At 40.6% G+C, this 27,541-nt stretch overlaps 1 protein-coding gene across 3 annotated transcripts; it reads left to right on the top strand.

The window, feature by feature from the left end:
• Positions 1 to 88: 88 nt before the first annotated feature.
• LOC121323327 (mitochondrial chaperone BCS1) lies at positions 89 to 26,957 on the top strand. Of its 3 annotated transcripts, none has more exons than XM_041264324.1 (9): positions 89 to 188; positions 911 to 972; positions 1,346 to 1,719; positions 9,696 to 9,835; positions 17,370 to 17,564; positions 18,701 to 18,764; positions 20,361 to 20,530; positions 25,471 to 25,588; positions 26,452 to 26,957. In XM_041264324.1, the coding sequence occupies exons 3-9, from the start codon at positions 1,400 to 1,402 to the stop codon at positions 26,702 to 26,704; spliced, it is 1,260 nt and encodes a 419-aa protein (XP_041120258.1). In that variant the 5' UTR covers positions 89 to 188; positions 911 to 972; positions 1,346 to 1,399; the 3' UTR covers positions 26,705 to 26,957. The 3 variants fall into 3 exon arrangements, with proteins under 3 accessions (XP_041120258.1, XP_041120256.1, XP_041120257.1); XM_041264322.1 differs by having other exon boundaries at positions 911 to 1,007; XM_041264323.1 differs by having other exon boundaries at positions 90 to 188; positions 911 to 1,002.
• The last annotated feature ends 584 nt before the right edge of the window (positions 26,958 to 27,541 follow it).

Genomic DNA, 27,541 nt, shown 5'->3' with positions numbered 1-27,541 from the left:
AAATTTCATTTAGTTAGGAACTATTGTTGCGCCTCTCGCTGTTAACGGAATATTGAGTGGCGAACAACGGAAGTGCACTGAGGGCGGCCATGTGACTTTGACACCTTGTTTGGAGAGCCCATTGAAAGACTGGTTAAGTTTGGGAAGAGCTAGAAGAGGCTGAAGAAATATTGCTATTGGAAAATAAGGTAGAGAGTTAAGATTATAAAAAAAAAATGCAGTAATAGTTATTCTCGTGTGATTTTATTATAATCTGACCAGGTTGTTCAAAATATTTTGACAACGATTGTCAAAGAGTAAAAATACAGCGCTGTAGTGTACCGAGTGAGCTGGATGTCAGTAACAACTCGGGAATTAATGTTTTCACCTAAATAGGAACACACCTTACAAAAATTATTGGCTTATTTTTTCCCATATAATATTGTACCCTAGTAAAAGCATAGCCGCGTCTTAAAGCACAGTGAAAGCATGGTAAATACAAAAGGTTGGAAAGCCCAGAGGGTATGGTAAAGCATATTAAAATACATGGCAAACTAAATGTATAGTATAACCATTGGAACACTAAAAATACTGCTCTGATTTGCTGAATATGTTTAATAAACATCATAATAAGATGATGAGGAAAAAATGCAGAAATGCATCTGTTCTTCCTCACACTCAGAGTGCCAGTGTGATCTCATTTCATTCGAAACACACTAGTTACACAAATAAGAAAATCATCTCATTTACAGGTTATCGCTAATTGCATTTTTTAAAAACTTAAAAAAAAAAAAAAAAAAAAAAAAAAAAAATCCTGTAATTTTCTTTTGAATTTCTTAGGTCTCACTAGTGCAGTTTTGAGAAAAAAATGTTAAAGCAAACATTTATTTTTTAAAAAGCCTTCTCTCTCTCCTTTTCTGCCATGAACCAGCCGCTTCCCCAATTGTCCTGCAGGCTTCAGCACAGAAGACACAGCTCAGATGAAATGACAAAGTAAGGGAGACAGAACCAGATTACGTGAAAGTAAGGCGAGTATAACACAGATTTCTTTAACAATAGTCAAGATGTATTTGATTAGCTATAACCCCTAAAGCTATATTTGGGGAGTTCAATGCTGTACAATGGCACATAATTTACATTTTTTTGGTTGCAGTTGTGTTTGGTGTACTTGGTTCAAAACTGATGATTTTGGATTTATTTCACTGTGGCATAAGATGTCCATTAAAACCTGGAAGATGTGCAATAGCTTTTGGTGATGGTGCTGAGGGTCACCTTTAGTTTTGTTAGTCCTGCATAAATGATATTTCTCACTTACTAATGAACTACTTGAACTAGGTGAAGTTATTCTGTGTGGGCTGTGTTGCAGATTGCCCTTGAGTTGGAGAGGTGTTTGTGTGCCGTGGAGTCTCCAGTTCAAGCTATGCCTTTATCTGACTTCCTGGGAGCTCTGAAGGACAACCCATACTTTGGAGCTGGCTTCGGGCTGGTGGGGCTGGGCACGGCGATGGCCATAGCCAGGAAGGGTGCCCAGCTGGGGATGATCGCATTCCGCCGGCACTACATGATCACCCTAGAGGTGCCCAGCAAGGACAAGAGCTACCAGTGGCTGCTGAGCTGGATCACAAAGCATGCCCGCCACACCCAGCACCTAAGTGTGGAGACCTCCTACCTGCAGCACGAGAGTGGCCGTGTCCATACCCAGTTTGACTTCATCCCCAGCCCAGGGAACCATATCATCTGGTAAGGGACTGGTTTTCCAAGAGTTTGTGAAAAATGAGTATTTGGCAGTTCCGCAATTACAGAACACCTGGTGCGATACTGTAGCAGTGCAATAACGTAAAAATGTTGCAGCTTTGCAGTGCTATTTTTCTGACGACCATTGAATCAGCAGTACTTCATTTGTCCTGCCACCAGGTGGCAAAAGTGCAGAAAATACCTCAAAACTAAACAGCAGGGAGCGCCATGGACTTAAAGACTAAGCTTTACAGGCAATTGTGCATTTTGTCCTTACAGCAAAACTGCGCATGTTTTGGAGCTATGCTGTGACGTCAATTGATTGTTCACGCTCATTCAAACGGGAGGAGTTATAGTTATTGTATTAAAATCAAGGTAACAGGCTATATAAAAAGTGCTTACAAGTATACATTTTTGCAGTTTTTCAAAGTGACCAATTCCAGGTTTTTTTTCCGTTTTTACTAATTTATTAAGACAAAGTAATTTGAACATAAATAACATTTTTACAGTAAAAATCTATTTAATTATTTTTTTTTTTCAATTTAAGTCCCAGAGATATTGTAGTTTTCAGGAAACAATCTTTCTTAAAGCAGTCCACAAGTAACAATGTACTGTAGGCTAGTGAACAAATAAAGGTGTTTTGAAAAAACAGCTTTTTGCTGGCATTACAATATACAGAATAGTCAAAAACGAGGGGCATTATTACAAAAATCTATAATATTCATAAAATTACAAATTAAATACAATGTTCAGGACAATTCTCTCTTCCATCTGTAGTTTCATCTGCAACAACGCAGACTGGTTTATTCTGTACTTGCTTTAAAACTGCTTGCATGTGTTTCTCGTATACCCTAGACAGAGAAGAGTTGCCTTAGTTAGAGCAGGGCTTTTCAACTAGTTTTTCAAATTTAAGTGGGCCAGATGGGAAAAAAGTTAGGAGTAGACAGGCCAGAGTATTTTACTCTGCACATTTTTAAGCAATATGATAAATATTCTGAAACAATTTTCATATAGTTAAGAAGACTTGTACATTTTACCATATGAATAGTACTTTTATAATAGAACAGTATGAACATTTAACGGAGTATCATTACAAACATTTTAAAATATGTTCAACATATTAATAGTTTAACTTAAGAGATCCATGCATCTACTTTTGAGCTTCTAACTGCTCAGCCCTCTGAATACGTATTTCTGAAAGCTCTGTGTTTGGTTTCAAAATGACTTTTCACATTGTATAACTACTGGCACCCATTAACTGCACAATAAACACAGTGGGTTTGCAGTTGGTGCAGTTGGTAAAATTAAATAAGTATTTATTGGTCCACTCATTCACCATCACGTTTTCTGTTCTTACTAGCTAGAGTAGAGAGAGCCATGTAATAGCAACAGGTTTAGTTTCAAAGCAGAATTCCATTTCCAAAATGACAATTCCATTCCTAATGCCTAATTCCACGAGTCCATGATTGTGGAAAATCAGTAGCCCTAAACAGCTCACAAAACACTGTACAGGAGATGATCAGTCCAGCAAGAATCTCCAATGATCTGAAGCATCCTTATAATGTAAATATTAGGAATGTAATAGGTTTAACGGTTAACTGATAAATAAATGCATACCGTTTTACATAACAGTTAATGTATAATACAAATTGACAAAATGTGTCCGGCATTCTCTGTTTTAAAAGTAACTATCCAACAGGAGCTGAAACCCCAATTTGCTTAATTCACAAAGCACTTTATCAGCAACTTCCTATCTGACTGGGAAATTGCAGGTTTATAATCCTATTAGGAGCTTGAGGTCCTCACACACCATGTCCCTGGGTCAGCCACGTTTTAAACACAAACGTTTTGGAGCGTGTGCATTTTCAGTCCTTGGTCCACAGATTTGGAATGCTCTATCTGTAGAACGCTGCCTTGGTGAAGAAATTCTCCCTTTTAGGAAGAAACTAAAAACATTCTTATGTCACAAGTTATGCTAATTCAGTCGGGAGAATGTATTGTCAAATGTTTTGACACTGATATGTTATGCTGTGTGCTGTTTTTTATACATGTATGGGGTGTTTTTTAATGTATATTCATGTATATCACTTTGAAAACACTTGTGGTCTGTTGTGCTCTATAAAAATTTTAATACAAATTTAAATTAAAACAAAACATAAAAATCCCTTTAAGCACTGCCTCTGAACTCTGCAACTCATCTGTCAGTAACTTTTTAAATTTTGCAACACATGACTTCAGTTAGGCATGATTAGTCGACGAACACATCTATCAAACTATTCTCAAGCTGTCGATTTCCAGTGTTCGTACAGCAGCTGGCATCAAAATAGAGAAGGGAGCAGTGTAAACAAAGTTATGTGTCGAATACCTGTGAAATAAAAACATTTTAGTTTTAGAAGCAGGTACAATAATGTATTATTATTATTGGCACTTTTTAATCAATTGTACTCGCAATGAGTCCCTCGCCCTAACTGATTTTTCCTGACAGTTCTGAACTGGTTACCTAGCAACCAACTTGCCATGTCTGCGGGATGCATAGCTCTGTGATTTTTGTTTTGTTAAGGGGTTCAAAAAGTTGCTTTATAAATATCAAACAATTGACAGTTTTCTGAAGAATTGTTGGAAACTGGATTAATGAAGGGGAATCGAGTGGCACTGCAGCAAAAGATGTGACGACAACAAGGACCCGATCATCAGCAAAAAAAATAAAGAACCCGAAAAGCTTGTGCTAAATGGCTTCCTTTGCTTTGTTTCATGGCAGATATTTTTTAACGTATTTTTGATCAAATGAAATGCAAGTTTATTTTTAATTGTATTAGTACGTGCCCCACCTACAGAAAATGACCCCTCCTGTTTTGAAACCAAAGTTGTGCCCCTGAGCCTAATTAAACCAGTGGATATCTAAAATTGCAAAAAGAAAGTTGTCAGTGTTGTATCTAAAACAGATTTTCACATAAGGATTCATTTTATTTTATTAATGAAGAATGCAGGTAGGGAATGGGGTAATGAGGTCATAAAAAGCCTAGATTTGCTTGTAACACAGTTTGAAAAACAAAGGGACTCTTACCTGTATCATAGGACCTATCACACATTCCTTTCACAAAGACAAAGGGACTCCTACCTGTATCATAAGACCTATCACACATTCCTTTCACAAAGACAAAGGGACTCCTACCTGCATCTTAGGACCTGTCACACATTCCTTTCACAAAGACAAAAATGAATGGAAAGAAAGAGCTGGCTTACATGAAGCACACAGATAGAAAGGAGTTGGTGAAAGCTGGACCAAGATAAACCTGCCCTAAAACAATGAGAAGTGTAGTGAAAACTGTACCACACAATGACTCTATCTGTAGTGTACACATTAAAAGTATGATCATTATGAGTTTTCATACTTTTTAAATCTTGTTATAGTAATAATAATCATTATGTAGCATCTTTCATAGTGGACCACCACCACAAAGTGCTTTACAAGATACGAGACTAGGGTGTGTGAACTATGCATCAGCTGCAGAGTCACTTACAAGAACATCTCACCTGAAAGACTGAGCACAAGGAGGTTAAGTGACTTGCTCATGGTTACACAGTGAGTCAGTGGCTGAGCTGGGATTTGAACTGGGTACCTTCTGGTTACAATCCTGTTTCTTTAACCACTGGACCACGCAGCCTCCGAATATGTGTATTGCACAGTACGATAAACAAGGGGTTGCAGTTCTGAAAATAATAGACAGTTATTAAACACACCATCACAAGTCCACAGTGAGCACTAATGTGTAAGTGGTGAATATACAGTTAATCAGTGAACAATGGTGCAGTGTTTGCCAGGTTAGTGCTGGCCGTAAGCGACAGCTCCGGATCATGTTAGCCGTCTAATAAATAACAAACAGTATAATTAAACTTGACAAAACAAAACAAACACTAAACACTCACTAATATTTCGCTTGTCCTTTAGCATTCTCTTAACCATAAACAAAGGAACAGATCACCTAGGCACGTCCCCTATTTGTACCTTCAGTCACGCCCTTGGTTAGCGAGTGCAATTGTTTCTCCTCCAATCTGTCGTTGCCACATTGCTTTCCCTCTGGAGTGATGACTTAATGTACTGCAGCTGTGCCCCTTTTCTACCTGGCCGACTTCCACCTAACCCTGGGAATGAATTGTCAGGCCATTCAGTCCAGGGCATTCGGTTCCCTTTACACTGCATCCTCACAAGTCGGGAGGGAGATTTATCACCAAGAATCATTGTTTCTCTGTCACAAGGCCCTTCTGCCAAAGTTGATTAAGCCAGACCAAACTGGTTTTCTTGATTTTTTTATAAACTGGATTAAATCCATGCACTCTAACCCACAGGCTCAGTTATTTACTAACAGTATCTCTGACCGAGTAGCATTGTCAATTTCCCCTTTCCAGTGGGCGCAGACAGGTTTGAAATACTTGGGCATTTTTATCACTTCAACACTTAATAATATGTTTAAGGCAAACTACTTTCCCCTGGTAGTACAATCAAACAGGATTTATCAATGTGATCTCTTACCAATGTCACTTTTGGGATGAATAAATGTAATTAGGATGAATGTGCTACTCAGATTTACCTATCTGTTTCAGTTCCTTCTGTTGTCTGTCACATTCTTTTTTTAAAGAAATCAATAGTCATATATCTACATTTATTTGGGGCAATAAAAAATGAGGATTCCATTCTCAACTCTGATCAAAACCATACAGTAGGGTGGTCATTCCCACCCAGTCTTCAGCTATATTTTTTGTTGGCTCCAATCCAGCAGATGATGGGCTGGCTGGAGTCATTGTCAAGACTGCCTACACCTCTGAGACTCCTTCCTTTTATCAGTAACTATAAATCCTTGGGTTAAATAGCCAAGTCTTTTGTGATTTACAATATTTGACTGGCTTGGAATGACTGTAGAAAGTGTATTGGAATAGCACCTGTTGTGTCTGTCCCCTTCAGACCGCCCCCATTCCATTCTTAATATTACTTTTCAAAGTTGGTTTGATACGGGCATTCATCATGTATCTTACTTGGTGGATCAATACATTCTCAAACCCTTTTTAGAACAAATAAAGACATTTTCAAATATCTTCAGATTCAACTTATAAAGTTAGTAATACAGTTTCCAGAGAAAGGAAATTGAAAAACTCCTACTGTCTGCTACCTCACTGGATAAAACCATTTCAAAAGTATGCATCATTCTGTCAAATGGTGTAGAATCCTCATGTTTGCCTCAGTAATGCTTATGGGAAACTGATCTGAACCACCCAAATAAAGATATGCTTTGGTCAAGAATCTGTGAGAAAATGAACTCTTCATCAATATACAATAATGTCAAGGAACTTCATTATAAATTCATTATTAAAACTTATTTGACTCCTGTTCGACTTAACAGAATTTCCACCAAATATTCCCCAATGTGTTCCAGATGTCATTCTAAACAGCAGGGCACTTGCATACTTTTTTTGGCACTGTGTCCAAACAGTGAAGTACAGTTCCACAATAAAGCTCTTTAAGGATATTCTGATCCCTCTACCAACAATGGTATTAAGGGTGCACATGTACAGGGTTGCAGTCCCAAAGTAAAGAGTTCAAACCCAAATAAATAGAGTTTCCAATTCTTTGTAATCCACCCATGCTCCAAGTGCAGGGTCCAGTGCTCGTGATGTGCAGTGGAAATTGAACCGGAGTGCAGGGTCCAGTGCTCGTGATGTGCAGGGGAAATTGAACCGGAGTGCACGGTCCAGTGCCCGTGATGTGCAGTGGAAATTGAACCGGAGTGCACGGTCCAGTGCTCGTCATGTGCAGTGGAAATTGAACCGGAGTGCACGGTCCAGTGCTCGTGATGTGCAGTGGAAATTGAACCGGAGTGCAGGGTCCAGTGCTCGTGATGTGCAGGGGAAATTGAACCGGGGTGCAGGGTCCAGTGCTCGTGATGTGCAGGGGAAATTGAACCGGAGTGCACGGTTCAGAGCTCATAATGTGCAGGGGAAATTGAACCAGAGTGCAGGGTCCAGTGCTCGTGATGTGCAGGGGAAATTGAACCGCAGGGTTCAGAGCTTGTGATGTGCAGGGGAAATTGAACCGGAGTGCAGGGTCCAGTGCTCGTGATGTGCAGGGGAAATTGAACCGCAAGGTTCAGAGCTTGTGATGTGCAGGGTCCAGTGCTCGTGATGTGCAGGGGAAATTGAACCGGAGTGCAGGGTCCAGTGCTCGTGATGTGCAGGGGAAATTGAACCGGAGTGCAGGGTCCAGTGCTTGTGATGTGCAGGGGAAATTGAACCGGAGTGCACGGTCCCGTGCTTGTGTTGTGCAGGGAAAAGTGAATCGGGTTCATGCTGGCTCTGCAGCTTCAGCACAGGTTCTCGTCCTCAGCTGCAACACACAACAACAAAACAACACACACAGCATCCGGCTGCATTAACGTCAATGTAAAGGGCCATACTCAGCCGTGCCTCCTTTGTACTGCAAAACTCCTCTTGTAATCAGTGTGGCGCCGCACTCTCTCCAATCACTGCCCTCACCACAGCTGATCACAATGGAGTTGCTCCGCAGTCATACAGCTACGCCCTTTCCTCAAGATGGTTCCGCCCCACCATCGAGTTCACCCATCTCGGAGAAGGCGTACCACCAACCTTACCCAGCGATCCATACATTTAATTACATAAGGTATCTTCAATGTTAAATTAGATTTGTTATCAGGCTTGTATTTTTTTTTTTTATGTGAGTCCAGGTTTTTTTTGGGATGCTAACTGAGAAAAACTTTGACAAGCAAATCTTCTCCAGGTCTTCTGTCTTTAATAACCACTTTTCCAGGTCTGCAGTCTATAATCACCACTTCTCCAGGTCTGCTGTCTATAATCACCACTTCCTCTGTCCCTGCTCTCCATAGCAACTACTCTTTTTGTACACTGAGCACCTCCACACGATCTCTTCCGATGACAATTTCACCAGGACCACACAGAGAGCAATTCAGTGCTTGGCAGACAGGGGACAGTCATGCAGTGAGAAGCGTGAGATCACTGACAGGGAAATTAAACCTTCCACCGGCAATGCAGACACGTGCATTACAGCTGAGCAGCCTGGCAACCAGCAGCCTAGATTTGAGCCTGCAAGGACGTAGCTCCCTGTGCTGAAGGCATGGGCTTTTACTGCTATGCCATGGGACCATTTTGTTCAGTTTTACAAAATGCAGAAGGACTGTGTTGCATTTATGGATGAACTGCAAAAAAGAACTTATCTTTATGATAAGATGGCCAAATAATGGTAAAAACAAAAGCGCTGTAATACAATTAAAAATATGGTTAGGTTTTCAGAGTAAAACGGGTTTGAAAGGCATTGAATTGCAAAAGGGCACTCAGTATCGTATCTCCAGCCAAGCCCCACCCCTTGTTCGCTGTATTTTTCACATACCTCTTTATAGGTGTGCATACTGGTAAATCCTCTCTTGATCACTCTTTATCACGAAACTCTTCAATAATGCGATCCAAGTCATAATTTTTACTATAACATCTCAAAAAGCTCTGCAAATGTCTTTGATATTCTTTGAGCACTGGATGCAGAAGCAGCTACCGCCTTTGTTTATGTCCATGTTATCTCTGTAGTGCATGCGGCTATCAGATATGCCCTTTTTTTTGGCTTAAATCGGCTCCTATTGGTGTCACTCGGCTATTGAAAGGCTTTCTCCACTTTTTCCAGAGAAAAAACGACTAGAGACCTGTGCTTTACATCTTCTTGTCAGTCAGGAAAGGGAAAATTGTAATGTCGGACCTGGTCTGACATTGGACCGCAAAGGGTTAAACATGTCTAATTCTTTACCAGTGTGCTGATGTGGTCTCATTACAAAAAGGTTTTAAGGCAGTGAGGTTGCGTAAATCAGTAATGCTGCTGGACGAAGGGACAGAGTTCCTGTAGCTACTGATAGCAGGGTTTGCTCACAGTAATGTGTTCTGGTTGAGTTCTAAATGTTTCACATTTGCAGGTATCAAAGGAAGTGGATTCGAGTGGAGAGGACCAGGGAGAAGCAGATGATAGACCTTCATACAGGAACCCCCTGGGAATCCGTCACCTTCACTGCTCTGGGCAGGGACCGACAGATATTCTTCAACCTCCTGCAGGAAGGTATTACCAGCTGCCAGTAACACAAGTCAGTTTCTCCTCTTGCTCTGTATTTTGAACAATAAAACATTTTCCTGAGTGGTGATGGCAAGACTGCTACAATATTCAATGCAGTGTCCTTGGGAATTCGAAACCCGAAACCTATTTTTGGAGGTAAAATGAAGAGAAGGCAGGTCTAGTAGGAGACAGATGCATAGTGGTAGGGCTGGCACCAGCAACACACTACCTGTATGAATCCAACTGCCATGGTCAGTGTCTAGAGTGGCATCCATGTATAATTGCAGCATTGAGGTGTTATTAAGGCTATTGGAAACACCCATGATGCAACATCGACCACTGATGGGATACTGAAGCCAGGTGGAATTCGGAGCGAACTGCATAACTCTTTGGAATATTGAGGCGTTTGTAGTCATTAACTTATCCATTTTCTAATTGCAGTAGAACTCTCACAAGAGGGCTTTATGTTCTGTAAGGCCGTTGTAGTTATGCTCCATGCCTTTGCCTTCGTTCGGGACATTTACCAACACGGGAGAGGTCGTACCAGGCAATAAAGCTCTCTTTTTGGGGTTCTATTGCTTAAGCAAAGGATAGGGCAGAGACCTATACTGTCAAAACACAAATCCATGCATCTCCATGTACTAAAGTCATTGTTGCAAATTGGCGCAGGAGTGATGCAGTGCATGATAAAACAAACAAGAAGAGTTATAATCCAGTTGGAAAAGTATTTTTTATTATAGTCAGGTCTGGTGACCAAATAATAAGACCCCGGCAATACACAACAATGTGTATTGCACGGCGTAAATAATAACGGGTTGCAATCCCAAATAATAAACACAGATATCCGCCCCACAATAATACTAACACAGTCACTAGTTCTGGGTGCGTGCAGTAGTGCTCGTGGTGGGTGATACAGGTTATTTATGCAGTTCCACGTTTGTGCTGGGCCTTGGCGACAGCTCCGGAATCGTGTTTAGCCGTCTAGTAATTTACAAAAGAAGACAATTACAGACAAACAAACAAAGCACTCACAAACGTTTTTATCTCTCACGGAGTCTCAAATGCTTAAACCAAACAAAGGAATAGATTACGATTCTCTGTTCCTTTTCATGCTGTCACACATGACCCCTTTGTAAACAAGTGCAACCGCCTCTCCAATCTGCGGCTGCCACGTCATTTCCCTTCCGGGTCAATGCATTATTGCACCGGAGTCTCGCCCCTTTTAGGCTGGCCAACTTCCCTTGAACCCTGGGAAAGAACTGTCAGACCAGCCCATCCACAGAACTCTGTGCTTTAGCGCCCTCACAGGTCGGGAGGGAGATTTACAACCAAGAGTCATTGTATTTCTATCACAGTCATATATGAAGAAGCCAATTCATTTGAGGCCAACTATGTTCCTGAAGTGTGTGAAAAACCAAGTACTTAAAAAAAGTCTGCATGTATCCATACAAAAAATACATTTATTTCAATATGAAAAAGTAAACTGCGCTAACTCAACATATATGAAGTATCAGTTTTTTAAATTCTGTACAACTATTTACAGGTGTGCACTTGGTAAATTCCCAACAATTATTAGTTCCCTGTCTTGTCGAACCAAGGTCATGAGGCTGGCACATTATATCCCTTTTGCTGGGCACCCGGAGCTAACAAGATAAGGGAGCTAATATTGGCTCAGTTTTATTGGGTAGGACTTCATAAAGATGTGTCGAAATATGTATCCACATGCCCACACTGCCAGCGAGTAGTGCGGGGTCGAGTGCATCCCTCCTCTTCGGTTCCATTGCCAATCATTTCCACTCCTTTTGAAATAATTGCAGTGGACATAGTGAGCCCTTTGCTACCTTCTGATTATGGGTATATGCATATATTAGTGGTGGTACATTGTGCAACGCGATACCCGGAAGCAGTTCCATTGAGGTCCACTAGTGCAGCTGCAATAGCCAAAGAATAATTGCATATTATGGCGAGAGTAGGGATCCCCAAGGAAATCCTGTCTGATCATGGAACAAACTTTCTGTCTAACAGATTACAGCAAGTATACAAAATTTTAAAAAATACGCCCCATCAGGACATCTGTTTATCATCCACAGATGGGCACTTTGGTGGAACGCTTTAATCAGACCTCAAAGCAGATGCTGAGGCATTTTGTCAATCAAGAGTAAAAACATCACTTCTTCCCTACCTCCTTTTTGCAGTAAGAGAAATGCCGCAGAGTTCGACAGGGTTCTCCCCCTTTGAACTCTTATATGGCCGAGACCCTCACGGCATCCTCGATCTGTTGATAGTGGTTGGAAGAGCACAAAGGCTCGTCCAAAAATGTAGTGCAGCATGTGCTCACTGTCAGAAATCGCCTGGATTTGGTTGGTCGTTTGGCCCAGGACAAGCTCAAATCAGCTCAGCATTGGCGACAGCAGCATTACAATAAAAATGCACTAATTCAAACCTTTCGACCAGGAGACGAGGTAATGCTGCTGCTTCCCTCCTCAGAATCAAAATTATGTGATAAATGGCAGGGACCATATGAAGTAATTTGGGCTATAGGAAAGGTGAATTATGAAATTAGACAACCCGATTGCTGAAATGAAAGAGAAATTTACCACATAAATTTATTAAAGCAGCAATGTTCTCATTCAGATGTGTACAGTAGAATTATAACCAGGAAACCCATTGAAATGCAGGAGCAGCAGTGTTCTCATTCAGATGTGTACAGTAGAATTATAACCAGCAAACCCATTAAAATGCAGGAGCAGCAGTGTTCTCATTCAGATGTGTACAGTAGAATTATAACCAGGAAACCCATTGAAATGCAGGAGCAGCAGTGTTCTCATTCAGATGTGTACAGTAGAATTATAACCAGCAAACCCATTAAAATGCAGGAGCAGCAGTGTTCTCATTCAGATGTGTACAGTAGAATTATAACCAGGAAACCCATTGAAATGGAGCAGCAGCAACGTTCTCATTCTAAATCCACTTTGCCGGGCTGAGTAAGTTAAGACACACAATGGCTGCAGACGAGCCAGGACAAGTCATGCACATGCTTCCACTTTGTGGAAATAGTTGTCAGGATAATATTCTATATCTGTGGTTGTCAGCAGGTAGATGCAGAGTCTGTGTCATAGGTTGACTTACTCCCTAGCTTGTGCGCCATTCCACTGAGGGGAAACTAGATTTTTGTGGATCGTTCGATTATGTGGATATGATTAGTGCTGTTTTTATTCTTCTTTCAAAAATAGCATAAATATTAGGTTTTCTAAACTTTTTCTTTTAATTCACAACTCTTTTTTTTTTCAATTGAAGCCTACTGCATAGTAGTAGTTTCTGCATGTGAGTTGTGTTATTTGTAGTTAAAATAGTATGGGCTACTTATTTATTACTAAAAAAAAGCTATACTAATAAAGTGCATCATATCACATTTTAAATATTCTAATAAACTTTACTGTGATCATATTTTTATGACTTTGTGATTGCTGGTGTTCAACCATTCTGTTTGCCTTCACGGTGACTTCTGCTTTGCACAATTACATATCAGGATATTTTCTTCATCTCCTATCCCACCTTTCTTTACAGTTTTCACATCAGTCAGGGTATTCAGCACAATACTCATTTAGTATTTTCCACATTTGCATCATTTGCATGCACCACATTTTTTTTTAATCCAACAGCTGTCACCGTGTGTGTGTGTGTGTGTGTATATATATATATATATATATATATATATATATATATATATATATATATATATATACAGTACTGTGCAAAAGTTTTAGGCAGGTGTGAAAAAATGCTGTAAAGTAAAAATACTTTCAAAAATAGACATGTTAATAGATTATATTTATCAATTAACAAAATGCAAAGGGAGTGAACAGAAGAAAAATCTAAATCAAATCCATATTTGATGTGACCACCCTTTGCCTTCAAAACAGCATCAATTCTTCTAGGGTACACTTGCACATCAGGGATTTTGTAGGCATATAGTCAGGTGTATGATTAAACAATTATACCAAACATGTGCTAGTGATCATCAATTCAATATGTAGGTTGAAACACAATCATTAACTGAAACACAAACGACTGTGTTGGAGGAATAAAACTGGGTGAGGAACAGCCAAACTCAGCTAACAAGGTGAGGTTGCTGAAGACAGTTTACTGTCAAAAGTCATACACCATGGCAAGACTGAGCACAGCAACAAGACACAAGGTAGTTATACTGCATCAGCAAGGTCTCTCCCAGGCAGAAATTTCAAGGCAGACAGGGGTTTCCAGATGTGCTGTCCAAGCTCTTTTGAAGAAACACAAAGAAACGGGCAACGTTGAGGACCGTAGACGCTGTGATTGGCCAAGGAAACTTACTGCAGCAGATGAAAGACACATTGTGCCTACTTCCCTTCGCAATCGGAAGATGTTCAGCAATGCCATCAGCTCAGAATTGGCAGAAACCAGTGGGACCCTGGTACACCCATCTACTATCTGGAAGTCTGGTCAGAAGTGGCCTTCATGGAAGACTTGCGGCCAAAAAGCCATACCTCCGACGTGGAAAGAGTAGAAACAAGGCCAAGCGACTCAACTATGCATGAAAACACAGGAACTGGGGTGCAGAAAAATGGCAGCAGGTGCTCTGGACTGATGAGTCAAAATTTGAAATATTTGGCTGTAGCAGAAGGCAGTTTGTTCGCTGAAGGGCTGGAGAGTGGTACACGAATGAGTGTCTGCAGGCAACAGTGAAGCATGATGGAGGTTCCTTGCAGTTTGGGGCTGCATTTCTGAAAATGGAGTTGGGGATTTGGTCAGAATTAATGGTCTCCTCAATGCTGAGAAGTAAAGGAAGATACTTATCCATCACGCAATACCATCAGGGAGGCATCTGATTGGCCCCAAATGTATTCTGCAGCATGACAATGACCCCAAACATACAGCGAAAGTCATTAAGAACTATCTTCAGCGTAAAGAAGAACAAGGAGTCCTGGAAGTGATGGTATGGCCCCCATAGAGCCCTGATCTCAACATCATCGAGCCTGTCTGGGATTACATGAAGAGAGAGAAGCAACTGAGGCTGCCTAAATCCACAGAAGAAATGTGGTTAGTTCTCCAAGATGTTTGAGCCAACCTACCTGCCGAGTTCCTTCAAAAACTGTGTGCAAGTGTACCTAGAAGAATTGATGCTGTTTTGATGGCAAAGGGTGGTCACACCAAATATTGATTTGATGTAGATTTTTGTTCTGTTCACTCACTTTGCATTTTGTTAATTATTACATATAAACTATTAACATGTCTATTTTTGAAAGCATTCTTACTTTACAGCATTTTTTCACACCTGCCTAAAACTTTTGCACAGTACTGTATATATAGTACAGTGCTCATTTATAGTGCTATTAGACCAATACAATCAGTGGTGACCGCTGCAGAGATGCCATCAACGGTACAGTATTCTTTAATCATATCTTCAGAAGTGAATTTTCATAGTGGCGGTTTGTACATCTCAATTCTTTTTAACATCATGTTGTTGTTTATAATTGTTTATATATATATATTAGATAAGGTTGACATTACTAATTTGAAGATTTTGTCAGACACCTTCATTTACATGAATGCATTCCTGTTAGGACCTGGGAGTTTGTTTAGAAGTTTTTGAAATAGTTGTCTGATGCATGTTTTCCTAGTTAATTGAGATTTATCCCAATGCAGTGCCAGTGATACCTCCATAACGTCTAATAAAACATCGGCAGAATATTTCTATTTCTATTTTTACACGTCCTGTTGTTGACATGTGCAGTGCATTGCAAAGCAAATATCCTCTGCACAATACACAAGAACTTTTTTTTTTCCTTACTAGCTCCCTGCTTCTTCCGTTCTGTGTATAATGTACGCAGCACCATCTCCAAAATGAAAGTGAACACATATTGTATGGTGAAGAAAACCAACAACGTTCAAATAAAATATGATTTTTAAACACTGATCTCACGGGACTGTTTGCACACAGAACCACATTTCACTTTAATCATACATTTATATTCAGCATATGTCTGTGTGAAGAGGGTGGTTCGTGGTGGCGTCAGACCAGGAAGGATAATAACAACAGTTTTGTTGCGTGAAATGCACTGGTGTGCAGATTCAATAATAAATGAAAAGTTTCAACAAACAAAACACTTTTGTAAAGCAAAACGGCACGGTGGCCAAAACGAACAAACAGATACAAAACAAGTACCGTACTGTTTCCACTCCAACACGCGTAGCAATTGTTATGATTTTAATTATTTTTCTCCTTTTGTCTCCCGTTCTTTCAACCTGAACACACCAACCCTGAGTGAGTGATTCGTGCCTCTATATATACAGCTGTGCCGGGACTCAATTGTTAATTAATCATTCACATGAATCCCGGCACGTGAGCTCATTTGTTCAATCCCCGTGCCCACATACAAATACACATTTTAAGTCACTTGTGGTGCATAGCCCAGTTTATACCCTGTGCACCAATATATACACACCAGCAATAACACACCACATACAACATAAAACACAAAATACGCACAGAGGTGGGGGCACCCTGCCTCAGTCTGTCTCACAGTAAGCATGTGTGTGTTACTGTCACAGCATTGTACGTGTGTGCAGGTGTTTTGTACATCAGACCAGGCCCGCCCTTCCTGTCTTTGATTCAACATGAGTGTGATGGGTATCTGGGAATTGTAGTTTTACTGGATCTTTGCTGTAGCACAATTTTATACACACTCAAATGTTTTATTTAAATATCTGCACACATGTGATCTGCAGATGCTTAAGACAGGTAACATTTTAACTGCGTGTGTTGTAAGCCTGACTAGGATCAGAGAATTTGACAATTTTAATCGCCAGTACAATCCGCATATCCTTGCTAAGCGTTGCACACACAGCACATTGTGGTGGCTCCTGGAATGATGCGCTATCTGTCGTGGTCGGGGTTCTGTCCCTTGCTTGCAAAGTGAAGTTTCGTGCACACGAGTAGTACAGTACGGTACCATATTATGTGCTTTCCCTGACTCAGATGTACCAACAGTAACACAAATACATGTTGACTTGTATGTATTTTTAAAAAGAGCAATATATTGTATTTTTACTGGTAATATTTTTTAATCAGCTTGGAAAAGCTACTTAACAAAAATGTGCTTTGTAGCACCGGTACTTGTCATTGTTTTCTTGGTCTTTGTAAAGTGTGATTTTCTGAACTTGTACCATAAGGTATGAAAGTTGTATCTCAATTGTTTATTTAAAAAAAATAATGGATGTTTTATTAGCCCTAGAGAAGGAATATGTTGATGCTTACAAAAGCTACTACTTACTATCACAGCGACACATCGACTGTACCCTCAAGTACCACACACTCATAAGAACTATGTTATCTGAAAAATTCACAACATTTCCAGTCTGAATGCAAGTAAAAATATAGATTGGCATATGACTTGGAGGCCAGTCAGAATGTACTTGTGGTCCGGATTCAGACTGGAGTCCGCCTGTTGAGAACACCTTTTACTTCCCTCTTACTCTCACTCTCTTCTCTCCTCTCCTGCAGCGAGGGAGCTGGCCCTGAAGCAGCAGGAGGGAAGGACGGTGATGTATACGGCCATGGGGTCGGAGTGGCGCCCATTTGGGTGTCCGAGGCGACGACGACCTATGACCTCCGTCATCCTGGAGAGAGGGCTGGCTGAGAAGATTGTAGATGATGTGAAGGATTTTATTGGCAATCCCAAGTGGTACGCAGACAGAGGTATTGTTAATGTAATGTTTCCAAAAAGTAGCCATCTTTATCAAAAAGTATACCTTGATGACAGTATCTTTTTTTATATTTTATATTTTTTGTTTTTAATAATAAAACCCATGCCTGTGTTAGTTCTGGATTCTCCCAGGCCTGTGCAACTGTTTCTTTTCTCTTTCTAAACCCCTGTCTGTGTTAGTTCTGGATTTCCCTAGGCCAGGTGTAACTGTTTCTGTTTTCTTTCTAAACCCCTGTCTGTGTTAGTTCTGGATTTCCCTAGGCCTGTGTAACTGTTTCTTTTCTCTTTCTAAACCCCTGTCTGTGTTAGTTCAGGATTTCCCTAGGCCAGGTGTAACTGTTTCTTTTCTCTTTCTAAACCCCTATCTGTGTTAGTTCTGGATTTCCCTCGGCCTGTGTAACTGTTTCTGTTTTCTTTCTAAACCCCTGTCTGTGTTAGTTCTGGATTTCCCTCGGCCTGTGTAACTGTTTCTGTTTTCTTTCTAAACCCCTGTCTTTGTTAGTTCTGCATTTCCCTCGGCCTGTGTAACTGTTTCTGTTTTCTTTCTAAACCCCTGTCTGTGTTAGTTCTGGATTTCCCTAGGCCTGTGTAACTGTTTCTTTTCTCTTTCTAAACCACTGTATGTGTTAGTTCTGGATTTCCCTAGGCCTGTGTAACTGTTTCTTTTCTCTTTCTAAACCCCTGTCTGTGTTAGTTCTGGATTCCCCTAGGCCTGTGTAACTGTTTCTTTTCTCTTTCTAAACCCCTGTCTGTGTTAGTTCTGGATTTCCCTAGGCCTGTGTAACTTTTTCTTTTATCTTTCTAAACCCCTGTCTGTGTTAGTTCTGGATTTCCCTAGGCCTGTGTAACTTTTTCTTTTATCTTTCTAAACCCCTGTCTGTGTTAGTTCTGGATTTCCCTAGGCCAGGTGTAACTGTTTCTTTTCTCTTTCTAAACCCCTGTCTGTGTTAGTTCTGGATTCCCCTAGGCCTGTGTAACTGTTTCTTTTCTCTTTCTAAACCCCTGTCTGTGTTAGTTCTGGATTTCCCTAGGCCAGGTGTAACTGTTTCTTTTCTCTTTCTAAACCCCTGTGTGTGTTAGTTCTGCATTTCCCTAGGCCAGGTGTGACTGTTTCTGTTTTCTTTCTAAGGGATCCCTTACAGGCGAGGCTATCTCCTGCACGGGCCACCCGGCTGTGGCAAGAGCAGCTTCATGTGAGTTCCATTTAAAGAATTGGGAACCTGGGTCCTTTTCTTTGTAACCATGATCCAATACAGGGATGGAAATAAGACTCCTATTGCATAGCAGTTTGATCCATTCCTGGATTTACAGTATGGGTTTAATAAGACACACCTGAGCTTGTTACCAATACATTGTGGCTAATCAAGGTGTCCTACTACCATCCCTGCCATTACTTCAAACATGTAATCATTAGTGATGTAATTCATTTTGTTTTATGCATATATCTTTATATAAAATTATAAAGATACATGTTTTGTTATAGGAATATATTAAGGTAGCTGTCTGTATGTCAAGCTTACATTTTTGTTTGCAATGGATAGTGATGTTTTTGATGGCTCTAATTTAGAATTTATTGCAGTGTCGGGGTGGATGTCACTAACATGCTTATTCTAACTGTTTCAGAAATGTTTTGGTCAGATTATATTTATGAGGTCAACTCTTTGATTTGAGCCTTTGAAATCCTTCAGAATATATGGTTTAGGATATGTAAAATTAATAACATTAGCTAGTCCCTCTAGAAAAACACACTTCCATGATCGTGGGAAACAATGCGCCTACTTGCAGAAATTTCAATGCATAGCAAAAAAACTGAAAAGTTTAGTGGTCCCTACTACTGCTATTAGGTGTCACTAGAGTAGAGCATAAACACTATATGTAGTGCAATGACAAGTGTGGTGGGGTGCAGTGCAAGCGTCAGCGTTAAGCAACTTATTATATATACCGGACAGCCTCAAATAAGTAAAATTATAAAATGGCTTAGACAAGTTAAACACTGCGATTCATTCAAGATCACAAGACCATGCAGTAAGAATTGTCTTGTGCACGGCTAGAGGCGAATCACCTCTGAAGAGCAATCCATTTCCTGGAATTTCTTTAAAATCTCAAAATCTTGGTCCCTTGGCCTCGGCAATAGTTCCTTAAGCCCCAGGCTGAAGTACCAAATTTCGCCAGACTGCAGGATTTAAAATTGGGGTGAAGATTGGTTGCGTTGGATCTTAACTACAAAGAGACAGCATATGACAAACATCCCTAGGTCCATATTTTCAAGAATATGGTATAAAAAGTACATTACAGTAATTGTATACAAAAGTGTGTATTAGGGCTGCTATGGTTAAATCGAAAATCTATTTTTCAATCGATTCTATTCCTCATTATCTACATTAAGATAAATGCCGGATAATCTATTCAGTAATTAAAATTTTTCTAACGCACAGTCAATAACATTATTTAAGTTTTTCAGCAAAACTGCACTGAACCCCCTGTAAGAGAAGCAGTGGACGTGCTCTTCTTTTCCTGTGTGTATTAGCTAGCATCTGATTTGATCTGACTGATACTTACCAAAGTGTATAAAACATGTAAATAAGCAGTTATATTTTTATTTTTTTAAACTGCACTTAACAAAAATAACTTAATTACAGCATTTATCTGTACAGCATTCACTTCTCAGTAACCTCTGGTTAGATGTTATTAGTGGTGCTGTACAGATTTCATCCAGATAAATGCATGGCTAGGTAGATGGATAGGTTCCTGTAACATTGCCTGCCATCTCCTCTGTTGGTGTATTTCAGCACGGCATTGGCTGGGAAGTTGGAGTACAGTATCTGCTTGATGAGCCTCAGTGACCGAAGCTTGAGTGACGACCGTTTGAACCATCTGCTTAGCGTGGCTCCAGAGCAGAGCATCATTCTCCTGGAGGACGTGGACGCTGCCTTCGTCAGCAGAGAGCTAGCCACAGAGAGTGAGGATCAATCACAGGAAACGGACAGCAGACTGTATGGGTTTGAAAAGTCATTCAGTGCTGCATGCAAACATTAGTAATCTTGTTGGTTTAATATATTGATTTATTGCTTCAATTATTTGGATAATTATCAAAACATCAGTGAACAGAAAGTTTTGACATCTTTTTTATGTTATATTGTGAAACAAAAAAAAAGAATGTCTGCACACAAAGGGTCATTGCATCGTTTGCTCCTGTACAAAATCTGCACCATTTTTCTCTTTTAATGAACATTCTTTTTCCTTTAAAGGAAACACATAGTTAATATTGCATGACTTAACATAAGCAGCTTGGGTTCCTTTTACAAAACAAGCATAGGGTAAAAGCTTAGTGAAATGAAATGAAGCTACTTAATAAAATTAACTGACCTGCTCACAGGTATCTCATTTCAATTTCAATCTAGCTGGAGCAGGGTATTATACCAAAGCACTGGGGGGGGGGGGGGGGGGGGGTATTTTCATCTGTTACAGAATATGATAGGCCGACGCTTGTGGGTAACAGTAGCTGTGCATTGAAGCAGTAAGCAGCACTGAACTGTCTGCATGAGGCATATACCGTGTTCCTATTTCTGTGTGGGCATTAGATGTAAATGTACTTATTTAACCAATATATTTATGAAAAATATACTTCATTGTGGCAAATAACTGTTTTTATTACAATGTTCAAAATGAACCTCAGTGAACCTCAATAGTAATAATAATAATTAGATGACATTCAGATTGTGAATGGTTGTTTCTGAGTAGGCTAGAGCACTGCACCTTTTAAAAAAAATAAACAAATCAGAGTTGAAAGGTCACAGCACAGGGGCAGGCACCTCCTAGAGTGTCCAGATACTGGGTTTCAGAAAGATAGGAGACAGAAAAAAAATAGAAACCTCTTGTTTATCTACCGTTTGCAAAAAGATCAGGTCTAAAGTATTTCGTTGAGCTCTGTTTATTTTCAACAGACTAGAGTGGGACCAGGGGAATGAATGTTATATAGATACATCGGGCTACCCTGCGTTGTGCAAATAAAGTTTCACAATTGATACAATTGATACAATGAACAATGGCTTGAACCTCCTCCCCCTGCTTTGGGTGCTCGGGTTAATGTTGTGCCCTGCACAGCTCACTATGTGATTGATAGGTCCCCCAGCATTGTCGCTCACTTGCAATAAAGACAATGCACTACAGATGTTTGCAGCATTGTTGTACACGCATGCATTTACTTCTGAGCTCACTCCAAACTCTATTGATGCGGTTGATCTCCTCTGCTTATTTAATTGTTGTGTATCTGTTGTCCATTTCTGTTGTAAAATTTTCACTTCCCAGTCCACTGTTATAAAATGACAAGTAACTGTGAGATACACTTCCTAAGCCATGCTTGTCCGCACATCTGTCGTGCTTGACAGGGATTCACATTGTTCAGAGATGTTCTCTCCAACGTGTTTTAAAGTGAACAGCTTAGACAAGACATTTGGTAGCCAAGACTTCTAACAGTGTTTCGAAATGCAGCCCCTTCAACAGCATTCACAGCTGTTAACTCCTGTCTGTTGATCATGCTTGGAACTGATTTTGCTGTGTCACCATTCGGGTCGATGCCACTGGTGATACGTCATTCTTTTTACCAGGGGGTCAAGAAGAGCTACTTCCTTGTAGTGACCCCTGGGCAACGTCTCTGATGGCAAAAAGCTCTTCAAATCGAACTTAACATGCAATGCTTAAGCAAAGCAATGTTGGGCTTGGTTAGTACTTGGATGGGAGACCACCTGGGAATACAGAGTGCTGTAGGCTGCATGTTAAGCTCATACAAATATATATACATATATATATTATTTTTTACCACACTGTCGGTTTTTGTTTTTAATTTTGAAAGGTCCTGCCTCAGTAATTGGTAGTGTTAGAGAGTGGCTGAGACATTTGTGGCATATGCTGCACTTTACTTTCTTACCATCTTCAATTTTAGACAAGAAATTACAAACCTGAAGGCATTGTGATACTGCACGTTCGAGATGTAAATTTAGAATGAACCCAAGTACAATGACTTTATGTTTCATTGAATCACTTGACACTGTTTACCTCACTGAAGATCTTGTGCATGACAATCTGTTCAAACACTGTTGTTAACGAGGAAGAGGGGTTTGGAATGGGGTGCGAATGCGCAGTCAAACCTCCAGCAGGCAGAGGAAGCGGGGTCAAAAGTAAAAACAAAAAACCATGTACAGGCTTGACCATCGATGGTGATCAAACAATACGATGTAAGCTGAATACAGATTTATTGCATCCCTCATATGAATGTATTATATGACATGTATTAAGAGACATTCAACTTATGTATTTATTATTCCATTTCAAGTACTACATGTATTCCATTACACAATGGGTTAACCTCTTCTACGCCCGTGACGTCAGCACACGCGACGGTGACCTATGGCCCATTCTCAACCTCAGACAGCTTAATCTGTTCTTGAGGCGCTGGAAGTTCAAGATACTGACAGTGAAACAGCTTGTCAGTGTCCCAATACTCTCATGGTGGAAACAGCCAGCTCATCTGTGTCTAGATGTGGCATTAGGCAGTATCACCAGGTGAGAGATGATCACCATGGACGTCTCTGGATCAGGCTGGGGCGTTGTGTGGAACAGACAAGGAGCGCAAGGTGTGTGGCAGCCCCCTTGGGTGGGGCTATATATAAATATCCTGAAGCTGCAGGCAGTTTTTCTGGCCTTGCAGAGTTTCTTCCAGGAGGTGCAAGGGAGACCCATGTTGATCAGGATCGACAACACAACTGTGGTGGCTTACATCAACCACCAGGGCGGCCTGCACTCGCCCCGTCTCTATCAGGTAGCCAACAAAATGTTATCGTGGGCTCACAAGCACCTTCTCTCCCATATGCCAGGAGCAGAAAACTACGCCTCCTATCAAGGGGAGTCCCATGCAGCTCAGAGTGGAGGCTCCATCCCAAGGTGATGGGCCTGATTTGGAACAGGTTCGGGAGAGCAGAGGTCGACCTCATTATCTCCATGGAATCTACTCATTGTCCCCTCTGGTTTTCCAGTCTGGGGACCGGAGGTCCGTTAGGAGTCGACGCCCTCACACACGACTGGCCGAGGACTCTTCTTTATGCTTTTCCACTGGTAGCATTGCTTCCGATGTGCCTGGAAAAAATCAGGCAGGAATGAGCCAGGGTGCTTTTAGTGGCTCCGTACTGTCCCAGTGGTTCTCCACGCTGGTGCAGCTATTGCGCCACCAGCCTTGGCAGTTGCCCACACGCCGTGATCTGCTCAGCCAGGCACAGGGGACGTTGCAGCCCCTCAGCCCATCGAGCTCTGGGTCTGGCCCCTGAACGGCTCCTGTTCAGCCAGTTAGGCTTGTCGGAGAGAGTAATATCAACTCTCCAGAATGCGAGAGTTGCTTCAAAGCGCTCTCAGTTTGGATACAAGTGGAGAATGTTCCAAACTTGGTGCTTGGCACATCAGGTTGATCCCATGACTTGCCCCATGCCAATCATTCTGCAGTTTTTGCAGGGCCTCTTTGATGAGGGCAAATCCCCCTCGACTGAAGGTTCACAAGGTTTTATAGGCTTAATGTCCTGGATCCTTAGAACCCTGCCTTTGGAACCGGAGTGCTGACAGCGGCGTCTCAGCCAGACTTTGATAGAGTGTTCAGTTGAATCGGGTGTAATAGGTTAACCCATTGTGTAATGGATGCATTTCTGTTTCAGGGAACCGGGGGGTTATTACGTTTTCCTGGTTCCTGTTGCCACAGTGGTAAATCACAGCTCATGATCGTTTTCAAAACTGAAGTTCTCATTTTAATAGTATACTGGTTTATTATAGCCCGTTGCATAATGCATATGACTATATATAAAGCCTGTACACTTGAATTCAGTGGATATGCTGATTAGAATGCAGCAATAGTGTAATCAGACAAACAATACTAATCTCAGTACTTGCACAGTAAATTAAGCTACTTAATAAAATGAACTAACCTGCTCACAGAAGCATCTAATTGAAAGGATCTTCCGGATATTTGCACGAAGACTCCAAGCCCTTTTGAATCCAGTGCTTGTTGAGCACACTCTTCCTCACATTACCAAACAAGCATCCCTTTGAATCCAGTGCTTATTGAGCACGCTCTTCCTCACATTACTAACAAGTATCCCTTTGAATCCAGTGCTTATTGAGCACGCTCTTCCTCACATTACTAACAAGCATCCCTTTGAATCCAGTGCTTATTGAGCACGCTCTTCCTCACATTACTAACAAGTATCCCTTTGAATCCAGTGCTTATTGAGCACGCTCTTCCTCACATTACTAACAAGCATGTTTTACAGCTTCGCCCAGCTTACTGCTTATTCACTTTCACAATAGTTTGGGACCTCAACTAACATTTTATTTTCTTTCAATAATTTTGCATTTGGCTGTTTTGGTCAGTTTAGCATCATTATTACTTTTTTTTATTAAGTCCAAATCAAGTCTACACAGAATAATTTAACAGACGCGACATATTCAATTACTTTTTTCTAAACTCAAAAATGTCCAGCTTCAGCTTCTTAGCATTTTTTAACAAAGGTTTAAGTTATGGTACGCAGGCTGGGCATTTGCATACGCCTACTAATACTAGTACTAGCACCAGCACTCTCATCAACAAACCAAACAGCCCATTATTAGTCTGGAAAGTATGAAGCTGCAGGTTATCTTTACTGAGGGCTGTCGCAATCAGCCAGGTAAGTCTAGTCATAACTTCTGATTTATTTGTTACTATATTAACACTATTATGGGATGCTAATATGAATTGTCTACATCAATAAAGTGCGCAATGAGCTTAGACTGTCACCATGCGCTCCCGACAATGCATTCTGCTTGGAGCTTAGACGTAAAACACTTTGTCATTGTTCTGAAGTGTGTCTTCTCTACTCACAGACCCAGCTGCATACCAAGGGATGGGCAGACTGACCTTCAGCGGACTCCTAAACGCACTCGATGGAGTAGCATCCACTGAGGCCAGAATCGTATTCATGACGACCAACTACATAGACCGGTACGACCACAATAACAATGTTACCTACTCCAGGCTCACTGAAGTCATTGTACAGTGCTTCTTGTTCAAGAGTTATTTCGTGAAAAGGGGTTACCAATGTGTGGCAGAGTTAATATGCTAATTACAACACTGTAATCATAAGACGTGTCTTGATATATGCTGCAAGATAATTCCTGGGGACTGAGGGAAATGGACACTGTGTTTCTGGAGTTGCACATGTACCAGAGGCACAAAAAGACATTTCAATCAATATATAACGTTAACATCATTTCAGGAAGTCTAAAATACACATTATTTTGTTTAATAGTTAACATATTGGCAGCAGGAAACTTTATTTAGAGTAAATACAAATCTGTAAAACAGCAAATACATTTAGGTGACAAATTTAACTCAGACACCATGTTTTTTGTCAGCTCTTGATTTCACATATTTTCTGACAAAAATAAAATATTCTATAGTGTTATAAATTCAGCTGAATAGATTTATAAAGAGGCTTTCTTAATTTACGGTATAATGGTAACGTTTGTTATCACGCTTCTATTTTTTCACCATACAAAGGTGTCAGTGTAACTTTACTGGACGTTTATTTATTTATTTATTTTTTGATGTTTATAAAGGAGCAGATTTTGACACATTACACTTACTTCCACTCTAAAACAACCTCAATCAGGATAAATGGCACAGAATTACTCAAAATAAGTAAATAGCACTAAAACAATGAATTTATGAGAAAAATAACATATTACTCCCATTAAATCAAATTGTTATAAACCATGTCACATGCTTTCCAGTTATCCATTGCCGGTGTTCCTAAACTGCCGCTGTCACAATGTCTGAACCTTTCTAATGCTCCTTTGTTTCAGGCTAGACCCGGCTCTGATCCGTCCTGGACGGGTGGACCTGAAGCAGTATGTTGGGTACTGTTCGCATTGGCAGCTGACCCAGATGTTCCAGAGGTTCTACCCCACTGAGCCGATGGGACAGGGGGAGAAGTTTGCAGAGCGTGCATTGGCTGTGTCTCAGAGTATTAGTGCTGCCCAGGTCCAGGGGCACTTCATGCTCAACAAACATGATCCGAGAGGGGCCATCGACAATGTGGCAGAGATTGGACACTGACACTGAGAGGGAGGCTGAAGCTCAGCAGGCAGGACAGCTCTTGCAGTTTGTAATTGAAGATTGACTAGTGTGAGGAACATTGCTCAAGGAAATGTGTTGATGTCAATCCAGGGGCTCATACTTTTAAAACATTCAATGAATCTGTGACAAACAAACAGAATGAAAAATGTCATCAAAATAAGTTTATGACAAGCAGTTCTGCACATTGTCCTAATATATTTATAAAACTGAAAAATAAATAATTCTGCTTCAATTGCTGTTAGATTGTGGAGTGAACTGTGCTGCTGTCATCATTAAGGGTGAATCAGATAATACATCACAGTACTAAAGTGACAGGAGGCACATGATTCAAGATAAGAACAATACTAAATACAGTGGGAGCCACAACTTCTCACAATAATGCAAAAATGTCACAACTGCAATTTTCTGACCAGCTTTGAATCAGCTGCACTTCATTAGTCCTGCCACCAGGTGGCAAAAGAAAACAGAAAAGGTACTAAACAGAACAGAGGGAGTGCTCTGGACTTAGACTAAGCTTTAAAGACAATCATGCATTTTGTCAGAGCACAGCTAAACTGCACATGGTTTGGAGTTATGCTCTGACGTCAATTGATTGTTCAAGCAGGAGGAGTTATAATTATTGCACTAAAATCAATATAGCAGGCTGTATAAACAGTGCTTGCAAGTATAAATACCCCACAAACTACTCACCCTTTTTCAATCAAGATACTGAAATGTAAATGCACTGCACTTCTACAAGATAAATAAACTGTAGCCTAATTAAACCAGTGAAGACCTACCATTGCAAAAATAAAGTTATCAATGTTGTATCTAAAA

Source organism: Polyodon spathula, chromosome 11 (assembly GCF_017654505.1).
Source record: "Polyodon spathula isolate WHYD16114869_AA chromosome 11, ASM1765450v1, whole genome shotgun sequence".
Lineage (NCBI taxonomy): Eukaryota > Metazoa > Chordata > Actinopteri > Acipenseriformes > Polyodontidae > Polyodon > Polyodon spathula.
Note: the sequence above shows the minus strand (reverse complement) of the source record. Positions and strands in the feature narration are given on the sequence as shown.